The 14,161-nt window shown below is 53.3% G+C and overlaps 5 protein-coding genes across 5 annotated transcripts; 1 reads left to right on the forward strand and 4 right to left on the reverse strand.

The window, feature by feature from the left end:
* Positions 1-191: 191 nt before the first annotated feature.
* Positions 192-4,363, reverse strand: PV07_10790 (uncharacterized protein). The gene is made up of 2 exons (XM_016398151.1): positions 3,930-4,363; positions 192-3,881 (listed from the first exon to the last, which is right to left on the reverse strand). Exons 1-2 carry the CDS (start codon positions 4,163-4,165, stop codon positions 509-511), a joined length of 3,609 nt encoding a protein of 1,202 aa, XP_016245342.1. The 5' UTR covers positions 4,166-4,363; the 3' UTR covers positions 192-508.
* Positions 4,364-5,694: 1,331 nt separating this feature from the next.
* Positions 5,695-6,396, forward strand: PV07_10791 (uncharacterized protein; the record flags this gene model as incomplete). The annotated part of the gene is made up of 4 exons (XM_016398152.1): positions 5,695-5,741; positions 5,836-6,031; positions 6,105-6,208; positions 6,267-6,396. The coding sequence occupies 4 exons, from the start codon at positions 5,695-5,697 to the stop codon at positions 6,394-6,396; spliced, it is 477 nt and encodes a 158-aa protein (XP_016245343.1).
* Positions 6,397-6,720: 324 nt separating this feature from the next.
* Positions 6,721-7,366, reverse strand: PV07_10792 (uncharacterized protein). The gene has a single exon (XM_016398153.1). It carries the CDS (start codon positions 7,275-7,277, stop codon positions 6,873-6,875), a length of 405 nt encoding a protein of 134 aa, XP_016245344.1. The 5' UTR covers positions 7,278-7,366; the 3' UTR covers positions 6,721-6,872.
* A 514-nt stretch (positions 7,367-7,880) lies between these two features.
* Positions 7,881-10,331, reverse strand: PV07_10793 (uncharacterized protein). Its single transcript, XM_016398154.1, has 2 exons — positions 9,756-10,331; positions 7,881-9,702 (listed from the first exon to the last, which is right to left on the reverse strand). Exons 1-2 carry the CDS (start codon positions 9,976-9,978, stop codon positions 8,144-8,146), a joined length of 1,782 nt encoding a protein of 593 aa, XP_016245345.1. The 5' UTR covers positions 9,979-10,331; the 3' UTR covers positions 7,881-8,143.
* Positions 10,332-10,741: 410 nt separating this feature from the next.
* PV07_10794 (uncharacterized protein) lies at positions 10,742-14,058 on the reverse strand. Its single transcript, XM_016398155.1, has 3 exons — positions 13,807-14,058; positions 12,428-13,711; positions 10,742-12,373 (listed from the first exon to the last, which is right to left on the reverse strand). The coding sequence occupies exons 2-3, from the start codon at positions 13,526-13,528 to the stop codon at positions 11,273-11,275; spliced, it is 2,202 nt and encodes a 733-aa protein (XP_016245346.1). The 5' UTR covers positions 13,529-13,711; positions 13,807-14,058; the 3' UTR covers positions 10,742-11,272.
* Positions 14,059-14,161: the final 103 nt, after the last annotated feature.

Here is a 14,161-nt window from a genome sequence, read left to right on the forward strand (position 1 = left end):
GATGCTCGGACTGGCTCGACAAGAGTTGAAAGCGCCGCATCCACCATCGTGAGAGACCTGCGTCAATGGGGGGTATGGAGAGACGGACTGATCGCGAACCGTCATCGGGGGACGGTGACTTTTTTTATAGAGTTCGGGATCAGTTTCGAAGTCAGGAAGGGTCACAGAGAGGACAATGAACGGGACAGAATCCAGGTGTCACGATGTCGCTGTTCAAATGACGTGTATATCGTCATTCGATTTCTATAAATCTCACAAACCGACAGCAGAGTACGGACTGGTCCCGCCCTCGTCGGGTTTACATCTTAAATGAGTCTTCAAATCCATCCACTTGATTGAATTTTCACCATAGAGACAGTATCTCGCAGAAACTCTCGGCGAGTCTAACTTGGAACAAACAACCAAACACAATAGAAACAACAGGGAACGCTCATTTTGCACAACTCATGGCCAGCAAAGCCATTGCCCAGTAATGTACAATCCAGAGTTTTCTCATTACTACAATCCATCAATAAGGAGGCCGTATGAGCCGGCCGGTTCGGTTTTCCTTCTGCATATCCCCTGCTGCCTCTGCTATAGGGATAGGAATGGCCGCCAACAGTGATCCCAAATCGAACTTCTCATTCGGAGATGAAGATAGTGGCGTCGCACCCTTGCGGCTTGTTGGCCGGGACGTCTTCCGGAGGCTTTGTTTTTCTCGCGCTGGTGACGTTGAATACGTTTTACCTGTGATTTTTCGTGACTTCGGGCTTTCTGGCACGGCCGAGACGGCTGTTTCCGGCGAACTCTCTGCAGGTCGCGCTGGTGAAGCGTCACGGGGCCAGGTACCAGGAAGGTTGAGCGTTGACGGGATCTTTGGCACCGGCGGGACGTTCGTATCCGTACGAGGATCAACTGTAACACTCGGTAGCGTTGTTTGGTCATGGTATGTCGCATCTCTCTGGTCCGCCATCTTGGGATTGCCCGAGGATGACGTCTGTGGCCTCGGCGGACTGCTATCGAGAGGTTGCTCGGTTGGATCACCAGCGGCTGCGACGTCGAGGAAGGATGGATTACGGTCGTCAGCCTCATCCCAACTAAGCATGCTGCTGCTTCCGCTGCTTCCTGTACTCCTGCGCGAACCAGCCTGCGGTCTCCGCAGGGGACTCTGCCGCCTTCCTGTAACGCCGTATCCGGACAGCGCTCTTTTCAAGTCAGTGACCCTGACCGTCGACTCTCTGCTGGACGTGGTCGGGACCCTTGCAGGTGAACCAGTGGCGCTCGCCCTTCGGACTTGAGTGAGGCTTCCTAATCCGCCCGTCAGGCCATAAGTTGGGGTTGTGGTGCCGTTTGCCGTCGCAGTTGACTCTTTCCCATTCACAGAGCCGAACGGACGAGCAGCCCCATTGACGCCAAGGTGCTGTTTAGGGATAGAAGATGCCCCCGTTCGAGATCCTGTGACAGATGCCGCACTTTCCTTTTCAACCGCAGCAATGCATGCTTCTCTGCTCCACCCTGCAGCCATCTCATCTTTGACCTTCTGCGGAAGCTGATCCTCTCTGGACGCCTTCGGTTGAGGAGCGGCTCCGTAACCGTAACCAAATCCAAGAGTCGGAACAGAGAAGACTCTTCCAGGCGAATTTGGGGCAGAGGTTGGCGGTGTGAGCAAAGCGTTGTCGTATGCAGTCGCTATTTCCTCCACAATGTTTACAACCGACAGGAACGGCTTGATGGTTTCGACGGCTTCTTCATTGTAGATTGGGGTCTTCTCCGTCTCCTTTCGAAGATGTCTGATGTCCTCGACAGACAGCGCTGGAAATTTGACCTTGTCGAGCCAAATTCCAAACCGTTTCCTCCGAGAGATTTCGGCGTTGATTTCATGACCAGGTGGACTTGTCTCAAAGTCAAAATTGTCCGCGATAGTCCACAGATAGCCATGCACAACACTTCCCACATTGACTCTTCCTGAGGTGGAGACAACTTCCCCATTGAGAGCTGTTTCCTGGAGTCTGAGTATCATAGGCAATCCACTGCGGATCGCATTAACTCCGAGCCTTTCAACCAATTTGGTTAGGAGGAGGTACAGAAGAAGGAGGTTCGTTTCGTTTTCGACATCGTCCAGGATACTGTCGTAAACAGCGAGATGTAAGAGAGCAAGAAAATTGGATCTTGTAGGTTTGTTTTCTTTGCGAGATGCGTTGGAAACGGCCCTCTTGGCCACACCATTCTCGCCCTGATATTTCTTGGACTGCGTCTGCTTTCGATTGCCATCTCGGGGTAGAAGCAAGTCGCTCTTGTTGGTTTCGAGCTTGAGCCAAGCCAACAGCGCGTCGACGTATGCAAATCTCACTTCTTTGTCTTCGTCTTTAAGGAGCCACTGAGTGCCTTCCCACACTTGCACTCCGACTCGTGCACGTGCTTCGATGGGCGCACCCATGGCGCTTCGCCTGCTATTGGCGCGAACCAAGATTTCTTTGATGACTCGGCAAGCAGTGACCCGCGCCGTTGCAAACGAAAAGAATGTAGAGGTGTTGGCGTCTTCATGTATGTTCGCAGACTCTGCAATCGCTTTCGTTGCGGCTGCTGGGTCGTTGATAGCAGCTGCCGATGTCGGGACTTCAGACTGGGGTGATGGTTTCAGCCGCGCCAGAATTGCTGTCAGCATGTCGCTGATCTGGTCTGTGTAGTAGATGTGGTTGGAAAGAGACGCGATGCATTTTTGTAGTCTCTCGAGCAATTCTTGCCGGACGGGCGATGCTGTCAACTCTTTGGAGAGCGTCCGGGACATCTTGTTGTCGGTCAAGACTGAACTTGGATCGAATGCTTCCTTGGCTTCTCGATAGAACCCGAGAGTATCCTCTCGATGTGGCTGCGTGACGCGAGCGTTGGGTCCACCAAGCTGGAGGAGAACTAGCATGTGCTGGATGAAACCGAGTAGAACATCCATGACGCTTAATCCGATGAGATTGACAGGCGAACTGAGAAGCCAATCGATCATGGTTGTGAGGACCAGCTGTTTCTCCAGGACCCCCTCCGCCATGGGGCTTCTAACCAGAGTTTCCATGGCTGTGACAACGATAATGAAACGATCTTGTACAGGTGTCCATCGCGCAATTGCTTCAAACAGAGACGTCGCCCAGTTGCCGGTTCTTGATGTTTCCGGCGTGACTTTGGGCGGATTTTTTGAGGCAATGAATTTCAGGGTCAAAGCTGTTGCCAACCTTGTTTGACCCCTTGTACTTCCAATGCCTACAGAGAAGATTTGTTTCAGGCATCTCAATGCCAGAGCTCTAACCTCCTCTTCGGCGACCTTGTCCGCACCCGCAGTGGTCTCCACGGCGGCAGCAGGATCGCCATCAATGGTGTCGACGGTTGTGACTGTGGCAATACTCATACGCCTCCTCCTGGCGGTCTCGTCGTCCATCCTCTCGCTTGTCTTTGCCCGCTGCTGCAATGTTGACAGTATATTCTCTTCTTCCAGCGACATATTCTCCAGGATCACAGGCATGACCAGGTTCAGTTGTCGACTGGAGTCCACAGCCAAAGCGTCAGAGGCCACGACGGCCCGAATGGCGCGGAGACCGATTTTCCGCCATCTAAGAGAGAGTGGGATGGAGTCTCCTTGTTTTCTGTCCGAGGGTTTCGTTTTTAAGGCAAACCCAGTGTAGTGCTGGACGAGGGAGACATATTGCTGAGCACGCTGCTGATCGGCCGTGAGAGAGGCGACGTCCACGTATTTGCAATAGGCTTCAAATGTAGGAATAGAGTCTTCCACCATGTTTACGTCTTTCGAACGTAGGACAGAATCGAGGATAGTGAGAACGGATCTGGAATAAAGAGACAGGTCGCGGGGGGCTTTCTCGATGATGGCAGCGAGAATCTGAAGGGTCACCTGGACATTGCTGCAGCTTGATTAGCAACGATAGTGGTAGAGACATTGTGATGCGCACCCGAGCCTTCCTTTCCAGACGTCGCCGGCGTTCTTCTTCTCGAGGAATGCGCCGACTTTCTGCAGCTTGTTGCGGCGAGTGGAGGCATAATAGAGCAGGTAGCTGAGCTCGGAGGACATGGGCTTGACTTCCTGAACATTCTTCTGGTATTTGGGATAGCATTTCAGGACAAGGACTTGGTGTTTGGGGCGGCATTTCTGCTTCGCGCTGTGAATAGGGTTGAGTAGGGAGCTCATGGCGACGGTGGCAAACGTCGGAGTGGGAGATTGACGGAGCTCTCATGGGGGGTTTGTTGGACCAAATTGTCACCGGATATCGCGTAGCATGATGACGGGACAGTGGGATGGACGTTGTGGGAGCATCTTGGTGAGACCTGGATGTGAACACGGAGGCGGGCCAGTCGATGCCAAAGCGAAAGCGAAATCTTCTGCAAGATGACGACGAGGTTTAACGAGGTTTCCCCGAACGGCCAGGGAAGGTCGCTGCGAGCCACGGCGCAGTCTGGTGCCCAGTGTTTGCTCCACCACTACCGAGTACTGTGGAATCACCAGATACACAGAGAGCGACCTCGCTCGCTCGCTACCTATCTCCTTGAAGCTGTTCAGGTGGACTCAGATTCTTCTCCACGCGGCATCTCCATTCCAGACCGTCAATGGAACATCTCTTCCGTTCCCATCGCTCGGACTGCAACCTCTCCACGGATGATCCCATCCCGCCTCTGCATAACCACGAATGCACTTTGAATGCAGTCTGCTGCACGTGGCTTTGTGCAACCACTGGGAATGTTATGCGAGAGCAACCTCTCTCCAAATCCCCAGTACCCTTGCTCAAACCTCAATCCCATGTGGACTCTCTGGCGCGCTCCTTCTTCATCCGCGTTTTTGATGTATACCGGATGGAGCGCTAGGCTAGTCGTTGCACTCTGCCTTGCCGATGCAATTGCTGTCGCAAAAGATGGATGGGACGTTGAATGCTTGACTTATCTACGTAAGTGGAAAAGGCAAAGAAAGACGCAGAAAACCCCACTGTCTGCTCTGAGAAGGACACGGTCGGCTGTCGTTATGATAAAGTCCACCACACCTTATAGGACGCGATTCTAGACGAGCAAGATCGTGTGAAGGTGAAGGTGTCTTGCTGGACTATATACGCCTGCATTGCCCCAACAGGAGGCGAGCACTGGGCATCCGTGGGAGAGCCTTTCGAACCCGGAAATGAAGTAAGACGTCCTTACGCTGGTTACGGGACTCTGGGAATGTTGCTATGGAGTAGCTTCATGGAATAATGCCGCAATATTCGGCTTATCGCCAGCCTCCCAGGACACCAAGGGAAAAAAAGAGACTGGCCCTGGGAAATCCGGATGGTTTGCACAGCATTGGCCATTGATTACCACGTGTCTTTTTCATCTTCTATGCCGAAGTCTATCTAACCCCCAAGATACTACAGATTCGTTGAGCAGGCTCATAGATTCCAGTCAGAGATCCGGGCAACCGTCTCATGAGTGAAAGGGCAGTGATCGAATATCAGGCAGAGGTGACAAGAAGAAAGGGACAGCTTGCTCCTGCTCCCTGCTTGCTACAGCTGTTATACAAATCACATCATCAATCCCTCTGGTTTCATTGAAAGCATCCAAATCTTACCGGCACTTCGCGAACACGTCACCGTCACCTCTTTGTTTGCTTGTGTGTTCTCACTTGTGTAAAGGTAGCTATCATAGGTGGGTTGCTATTCTATTTGATTCTTCTAAGTGACAGGATCAATCACCAGTATGTCGCTGGTTGTGGATATCAATCAACATTCACGCACGATCTTCACGTCTGCCTCCTCCATGGTATAAATATCTCCTTCCACTGCTTCAGAGCCCTTCTCTCTAACAACAACACAACAATTTCGCTTTCGCTTGCAACAGTCCACAGTCGAGACTCTTGTCAACAATCGCCAATACCATCAACATCAACATCAACATCAATACCACTGCAGACGTCTTCAGAATGCAGTCCAAGATGATGCTCACTGTTGCTTCTCTCCTTGCCCTCTCGCCTGTCTCTCTTGCTGGGCTCATGCCAAAGTCTCCCAACCCCGAGATCGCCATGGAGATCGGCTGTGTGAGTCCCATTTTCTCCCTGACAGAGTCTCCGGCTTCGCAATCTGTCCCTCAAAGCTAACACATGCTTGCAGTACCCTACCGGAAATGCAGCCAACCCTGACACGGCCATGGCCTGGGACCTTGCCACCTGTGACGGCCAGCTGAACGGCGACAACTGTCTTCGCTTCTGCACCTGGTAAGACTCTCCAGACCACTTGTAATACCACTGAACAGAGACTAACCGCGTTATATAGCAACGAGCAATCCCAGATCGTGTGCGACAGCAGTGCCATGAAGGGTTGCAGTGACAAAGAGATGGCGGCTGGTTGCTCTGCCACTGGCAACAACCACTGGTACTGCAGCTGCTGGCCCGCTAAGGCTTGAACGCCCAACGACACGAGAGGCAGTCTCTTGCAAGTGCTTTGGAACATGTGACAATACTTTCCTCTCACGGGCTATGACACCCTGTGACCATGTGCAATCTGCCGAACCTTGGATGATTACCAACAACACCTTTGACAGAGTACATCAAAACAGAAATCGCCGTTTGACGCGAGCACATCCTGTGCCGAAGGGTGCCAGTGAGCTGGTGCATGCGAAGGTCTTGAAGGCTACTTGAAAAATCGGCAAAGTCGCAAATCGCGTGGCTATCGGACAGACTGGTGGAAAGGTGCGACTGGCAGCAATGCCATGAGCGACCCGCCCAACCGCAGCAGATAGACCAAGCCATAACAATCCCCAAAAAATGAGAAAAGTTCCTACATTCACAAGAAGGGTGCCTTTCCTTTACGTTTCTCTTCCTTTCGTTGACACGACAATATGTACCGGTTCTGGGGACAGACACACTGCGTTCGACACATTCAGGCTTTGGAATCGGTTACACCCTCTATGATGACCCAAAAGGTGCGGACCTTGCCGTGGTCCACCAGCAGGACGTCTGCGCCCTTGACCTTGACGTCCACCTCCCCCGTGGCCTCGTCCTGCGGGCCGAACCCCCACGCCAGATAGAGCATGTTGTGGTTCCTCTGCACATTGCCCACGGGGACGAAGCCCCAGCCTGCTCTCTCCCGGAGCAGTCCTTCGGCCTTGCTGTTGACGCCGTCGTGGCCCGTGGCGACCGAGTCGGGCTCGTAGAAGGTCACGTCGGCGTGGTACGTCTCTTGGACGGCGCGGAGGCGCGACGCCTCGTCGCGGTTGCTGAACACCCGGAGCAGGTTGCCGTAGGCCAAGTTGTGGGCGACCTCGGCGGAGACGATTTCGGCCATGGCTTTTCGGATGCTGCTGCGTTGTGTTTTGGCCTTGAAGATGAGGGCAGGATGTGTGTTTGTTTTTCTTCTGGCGTTTGCTTTTGAATGCGAGGCGGGGCAGGAGGGGGGTAGGGCGTGGCACAGCATCGCAGGTTCGCTCACCTTTATATACACATTCATCCGGCCAACACACCTTGCAGTAACTTTCGATCTAGCCGGCTTACTGAAGCCAAGGTATCGCATGGCCCCCAGGCCAAGTTCCAATCTGCTAGCGAAGGAATAATGTCGAGAGGGCTGAGAGAGAGAGAGATAAAACCTCCTTCATTGGCCTGTAACTCCATAGTAGCACTAAAGGAAAGATTCCGCAGCGGGCGGGAGTGGTATTTCCAATAAGAGGTAATAGCCCAGAAGGCCTTGCATCTAATTATTAAGACGATGCCTCGAGGGTCTCTGGGGTGCGTCTCTGTGTCGGTCGAGAACAGTGATATAGAGAGGTTTAGGTTCAACGTTACTCTGGAGGCAGGGCTCCACCACTCGGACGACAGACGCACGAGCCATAATCAGCCCGTAAGCCAGTGTCTCCAGAGGAAAGAAAGTGTTGGCAGCCTCGATTGGCACTGTGTTTACCCCTGTTGTAATGGATAGATGATAGCTTGAAGAGGTAGGAAGGATGTGTGTATCTATTTCAGCGCTTTTGGAACTGTCCTCCCGCCTCTTGTCCATACATGTACCCATGATAGCTTATGATAACCACATCCTGGATCCAGAAACGCCTATCCCTACCTCTGTTCAGCCGCGTTAACACGGCCCAAGCAATCGGCTTTTCCAAACCTGTCATATTCCCAGAACGGCAACCCGGAAACCCAACTGTCCATCCCAACCCGTTAGAATCGACTGACATCCCTCCCAAACACCTTGACAGCCACCCACTGCACCACGACAAGGAACTTGTTCCTCCAACTCAGCGTCATCGTGAGATAAGCTCCTCTCCAAATGAGGTACGCGGCCAGCCCTTTGATCCCCTTGGCGGCACCACCACTGCTGCCGTTTCCGTTTCCTCCCTGAAGAATGGCCTTGGCTCCGCCGAGATATGTCAAGACGCCCAAGTTCCTGAATGTGAAACCTTTCTGCTTGCCAAACTCCTCAGGTGAAGGGTGCTTGTTGAGTGTCTTCCCAAGCCAGAGGGCCTGCTGGTTCGCGACTTGCGCCGTCGCGGGCAGGGCTCCTGACATCAGTTTACTGGTATCGCCCAGTGCAAAGACATTTTTCATATACGCTTTCGGCTTTTCATCTTCCTTCATGCCCTCGGCACACTCTGTCGTAAGATGCACCCGAAAGTGGTCGTCCACCAAGATGACGCCGGTTCTGGCATCACGTTGGATGATCCATTGTCGTTGCATCGGGTCGCTCACCTTACCCTGGGTGATCTGTGCCGACTCTGTTGGGAACCGACGCACATGATTGAGCGCCTTTACGACAAACGGGTTGTTCATGTTCCCTGTGGACCACACGCACATGCCAATGCCGACGTCGCCTTCTTCTTTCGTGTGGATCGTGTATACTCTTCCCTTGACTTGACTGGCCTGATCCTGACGGGCTTTTTCGTCGTTGGGGAACCCCTTGCGGAGTTCTTCAACGTGGTGAGAGGTTTTGATCTCAATGTTCTGACGTCTGTACTGTCTGACGGCGTAGTCGGCGAGTGAGGCATCGAACATGGGGAGGACCTTGGGGGCAACGTCGTATAGGCTGATGCGGACGAATCTCATCAGCTCCGGGTGGATTTTGGACAGGTCATCTCTCAGCAGATCCGACAGGCAGGCGGCGAATTCCATGCCCGTTGGACCACCGCCAACAACGGCGAAGTGCAAGAGGTGCTTTTTGGTTTCTTCGGGGATGATGGGCAATCGTGCGAGTTCGAACAACTCCAGGATGCGACGGCGTATGGCAACGGCATCCCGGACATCCTTTAGGAACCATGCATTTTCACGCACACCCTTGGTGCCGAACGTCTGGCTATAGGTGCCCACGGCAATGATCAATTTATCGTAGTGTATGGGAAATGTAGGAACTTCATGGGAGCCCGTCCCACCCATCTGCACCTCCTTTTGCCACGGTCCATGAGGGAAGACGCCTTTCACAGCGTACCCGCTGGACGTCTGCTGTTCATTCGGTTTCCTTGGCCCGGTCATCGCGTGGCCTACATCCGGATCCAGCACTGAAGGTTCGATGGTAACAGTCCTGTCCGCAAAGTTGACGTCGTCTGCCCAGCCCTGGATGTACTCCAAGCCACTCTTTCTCTTTCTCACGGACTCGAGCACGTTTCGGAATTCGAGGGTCCCAACGGTGGTGTCGTTGAGGAGAGGGGTGAAGACAAAGTAGGAGCGAGGCGAGACGATAACGACGCGGTATTTTCTCTTATCCAGCTGGCGGCCCAGGACATAACCTGATCACACCAAGTAAGTATACTTCTTGGATCGCGGTCGACGGGTACCGTACCTGCCCAACCACTACCTAGAATCACCACCTTTTCCCTAGGGTCGGCCGAATCTTGATTTGCAGCCTTAGTGATGTCGACAGGCGTAGCGAACCAGCGCCTCTGCAAACAACCTCCCGAGACCTGATCGGTGCGTGACCCAGCCTTTTTCGACCCGTATGTGGCAGCTCGAAGGTGCCTTTGCCATTTTGGAAGCATTGAACAACGCAGCGTGATCGGTTTCATGGTATGAGCCTGGCTGGCCGCCGGAAGATACACACTTACCGAAGAGACACAAAGCAAAGCATTGCAACGGCCACCTGGGCGGAGAGGATAGTCATATTCTGCGTGTTGGGGCCGCCATAGGTTGATATCAACCACGGCCCCGATGGATGAGCGGAAGTTACCTTGGGCGTTGAGACCCCAGCCAACGACAAGGCCAACGGCTTCCCCGAAAAGAACTGCGGAGTGTGCGTCAATGTGTACGAGGTATTTCCCTACGTCATTTTGACATCCAGGCTCCCGAAGACGATACAGATACGGCGGACGGAGGCCAGGGAGTGACCAAACCCATGGCGTAACGCTGCCGTCACCGAGCGCCAGACTGACGGATGGAAACGAAAGATAAAATGATGCGCCGGAGGCCGAAGTTGATGATGGCTCGATGGAGCAACTGGCTCAGCTCCACCGCCATCTCGTTCGCCGAAAAGGGGCAGCAAAACATGGTTGGCCTGGAGCGCCGCGGGCACTCAACACGCCCCCCTTTCCCAACTGATAACCACCCGGCTACAAGTGTATCATAATAGTCCCTGAGATGGAGTATCTGAATCTGCCAGTAGGGCTAGTGAGGCTCAACAAACTTATCCTACTCGTGTACAAGGTACTCCGTACAAGACACGGAATCCTCCTCCCACCCGGCCTCCCGCTATCGCACCCCTATTAACTCGGCCTGGTCAGGGGCAGATCACCCGAATGCCTGGCACTGCCTACGAGCACGAGCTATTCGCACAGAAGATCCAATACGAATAAAATACGCTAAAAGCCTTGCCGTGGCGGTTCTTGAAGCTCGTATCATCATTTCATGTTAGCTCGCTGGACTGGACTCGTCGGACCTTGTCTTAGCCTCGAGGGCCTCGAAAAAGAGCAATAAGGCTGACAACAATCCTAACTCGACGTGCATATATACATGACGCCTATCCCGCCCAGATCTTTTTCTCATGCATTCCATGACCAACGCCTCGCCCACAATCTGTTTGCTGGTTTGCTGTGGCCTCAGCCATGAAGATATTGACGCTCCATTTTGACACATCTTTGACGCCGTGCTCCGCGACCATTTCGACATGGGCCTGTGTATGGCCCCCAGCCGAACATGGGCAGTATCTCCGCCCTTGGAACTGAGTCTGTCCATTTCTAACGCCACGCCCGATACCATGCTGGAGAGAAAACGAGTGAGACTTGGGGCACCGATGACCCGACTAAAGAAATGAAGGAGGTAGTATGTCCAACGAAATGAAAATCCCGGTTTTCTTGCGTCGATGCGTCATCTCTCCGACTTTTGCCAGGAGTTGAGATAGGCCATTAATCCAACTCCAATCAGGACCACCCCCAGCATAGACACATATGGTGCTGACTGAGCAATAGCGTCTGAATTGCCGCCTTTGTCCCGTAGAACTGTTGCCACGGCCCGTTCAAGATGCTCAGGTAGCCTTGGTGCGCGGACGTGCCCATTCGCTTGTGCAAACTTGACCACGGGTTTCGAGCTCAGCTCCTCGACTTCTGCCCCAGTGCCCTCGGCGCTCTCATCCTCCTGGGCGTCTGATTGTCGTTCATGAGACTTCCTTGCGGACGATTCTGCTTTCTCATTCTCTTCTCGGATCTTATCAATCATCTCGGCGAGGCTTTTCCGGGCGTTGGCTGCATCGGCTTCCGCTGTCTCTGCGCGACGCTGAAATTGGTCCACGTCTGCTTTTAGTCTCTGCATCTCTCCTAAGACTTGGTCTAGATTCTGTTGTAGATTCTTCGTTCTTGCATCAAGCTCGCCGTCCGTGTCATGTCCTGCCTCCTCTTCAACAGCCTTTTTGTCGTGATTGGAATCTATCGGTGTCTCTGATTCCTCTTCAACGGCTGAGATTGGTCGTGATGCCGCATGTTGTTCGAGCTTCCGAGCTCGTTCCTCAGCATCCTCTCTGGCAGACCTTTCCTGCCTGAGCATATCTTCCAGTTGCTTCACGCGAGCTCCCTGAGAGTCGAGTTCCTTTTTGGCAATAGATAGCGCCTCAATGAGAGACAGCATTTGACTGTTTTGAGCATTGGTAGGAGAATGTGACGCATTGTTCGCTTGTTTGGCGGTTTCGCTGCGCTTCAGAAGATTCGTGAATGAAGTTGCGACAGGGCTTGCTTTCGAGGTGTCTGGCTTCTCCGGGAGCGGTTGTTGTGGCGGTGGTGCTGGGGGATCGGCGAAGCGGGCCATATGCTCCATCTTGGGGGCTTTCGCACGTCCGTTGGATTGCCGTTGAGGAGCAACTTCTTTTGACGTGGGCTGAAGCCGAGGAGCCTCAGCTCCTGGTGTCAACAACGAGTTCAGAAAAGCGCCAGCCTGGTCGAGTTCCTCCGCCTGCTGTCTTGCTGCCCGCATCTCCATCTAGCACTCAATGTCAGTTTCTGGTGTGCCTGATAGCTGCATGAAGTAACTTACGGCGAGTGTCTTGACCAGTTGTTCCACATTCAACGGCGTGGCCCCCCACATGTTCATCCGTTGCTGCGCAATCGAACTCATCTGGCTGCCTGCAACGCTTGAAGGTGCCGAAGCCCGTCCATTCGTAGCCGGTCCCCCGGGCCGGCTTCGACTGTGAAGCATTGGTGAACTTACAGGTGATGGCAATAGAGCACCGCCATGAGAAGGATCCAAGTCGCCAAAAGTAAGGTCGAGCACGTTGTTGGTCGTCCCAGGCAGACCCACATATTCAACCTTGGCTGAGACTTTGTGGTGAACAATGGTCTTTTGATCTTCACTGACGATATCAATGCCTAATTCTAGTGTGTCGTGTTGGCGGAGTTCATGAGGCTCAGATTCTCGATTTTCTGGTGAAAGTCGCTGTCCGTTGACAAATGTGCCGTTTGATGATTTGACATCTCTAATGAACACCTTCCCACTCCGGTCGGCCCACACCTCAGCGTGTTGTCGTGACAGGACCTTGGAGTCGAAATATCCGTTCACCGGAGTTGGAACAGTCTTCGCATTCGTTTGTCGGCCTATCCGAAGTACTTCTGGATAGAAGGGAAGATTGATTTGTTTCCTCTCGAACGTTCCATTCATCGGTAACAGCGCTAAAATTGCCGCTGGCTCACCAGTGACCGCTCCATTCACGATCCTTGTCCCATTGACTTGAGCAGTAGGGCTTGGGTTGGGCAGCGCTGGCTGTACTGGACTCTTTCCTACCAAAGAGTTTCCAATAGCGGTCTGAAGCGACCCGTTTGCCCGCGCATTGGAGACACTCGCTGTCGATTCCGATTTTGAAACAGGCCAGAACCCTCCCCTTGCCTTTTTCTTTGGTCCGTGAGCGGGTTCTGACGAGCCGTCATTCTGGGTAAGGGTGACCGTTGACCCAGAAGAACTTGTGGATGAGAGTGATGAAGACGAATTGCTCCTCTGCACAGTCTTACGCTGAGGTAAAAACATCCGAGACACTTCGTCAGTGCTCATTGCGGAAAACCCACCTCCTGTGCCGCTTAGACCATTCCAATTGAGCCTGGATATATTTGGGAAGCTAGGGGGCGACGCCACAGCGGTCGTCATCGGGAGGTAAGAGGACGGGGGTTAATTCGTAGTCGATAGGGGGCGTGTTCTATGATCTTGCGATGGTTCGTATTGGCAGTAGGCGGGAGGGAGAAGTGACGGGAGCGGAGAAAAACAGAGATTCGGTGTTGTGCCTGGCCGTCATGTGTCGGATCTCGAGAAGTCAACAGGTGAGTCTGGTTTCTGAGGGATACAATGTCAATCGATATGCCCATCCCACGATGTTCAAGCCACATATGGAGAAGAGGAGGATCATGTCAAGTGTATCGAGGACATACAAGAGATGTAGACAGAGTCCAAGGAGGGAAGAGGCTGCTCGCGTGCAGTGGTCTCGACAGCGAGGGGTCTGACGGGAACAACCTGGGGCTGATCACTGAGCTCCGGCAATTCAAGAAAGAGTCGAATTCGAGGTCGGGGAAGCGTCACAGTATGTCAAAGAGATGCCATTGCCATCACGCGGTTGGTTGCAGGCGACTGGTTTCGGTCTGGGGTTGTTTTTGATGTTCACGAGGATGCGACTCGTGGTTCTGTAGCAGTTCAGATTGACGCTCTGGAACTTGTGGAAAGTCTCCCCGAACCAAACGGCCGGAGGATCATCACGTGCTCATCGTGCTCATCGTGGCCGGCGGCAAT

Source organism: Cladophialophora immunda (assembly GCF_000835495.1).
Source record: "Cladophialophora immunda strain CBS 83496 unplaced genomic scaffold supercont1.6, whole genome shotgun sequence".
NCBI classification, from domain to species: domain Eukaryota; kingdom Fungi; phylum Ascomycota; class Eurotiomycetes; order Chaetothyriales; family Herpotrichiellaceae; genus Cladophialophora; species Cladophialophora immunda.

What these genes read in the sequence shown, in the direction of transcription:
- PV07_10793 (XM_016398154.1), bottom strand. Translation starts at nt 9,978, where the DNA reads ATGAAACCGATCACGCTGCGTTGTTCAATGCTTCCAAAATGGCAAAGG. An exon ending in TCTAGGTAGTGGTTGGGCAG is followed by an intron (nt 9,703 to 9,755) that starts GTACGGTACCCG and finishes TGGTGTGATCAG; the next exon opens with GTTATGTCCTGGGCCGCCAG.
- PV07_10790 (XM_016398151.1), bottom strand. Translation starts at nt 4,165, where the DNA reads ATGAGCTCCCTACTCAACCCTATTCACAGCGCGAAGCAGAAATGCCGC. An exon ending in GTCTGGAAAGGAAGGCTCGG is followed by an intron (nt 3,882 to 3,929) that starts GTGCGCATCACA and finishes ATCAAGCTGCAG; the next exon opens with CAATGTCCAGGTGACCCTTC.
- PV07_10794 (XM_016398155.1), bottom strand. Translation starts at nt 13,528, where the DNA reads ATGACGACCGCTGTGGCGTCGCCCCCTAGCTTCCCAAATATATCCAGG. An exon ending in AACTGGTCAAGACACTCGCC is followed by an intron (nt 12,374 to 12,427) that starts GTAAGTTACTTC and finishes ATTGAGTGCTAG; the next exon opens with ATGGAGATGCGGGCAGCAAG.
- PV07_10792 (XM_016398153.1), bottom strand. Translation starts at nt 7,277, where the DNA reads ATGGCCGAAATCGTCTCCGCCGAGGTCGCCCACAACTTGGCCTACGGC.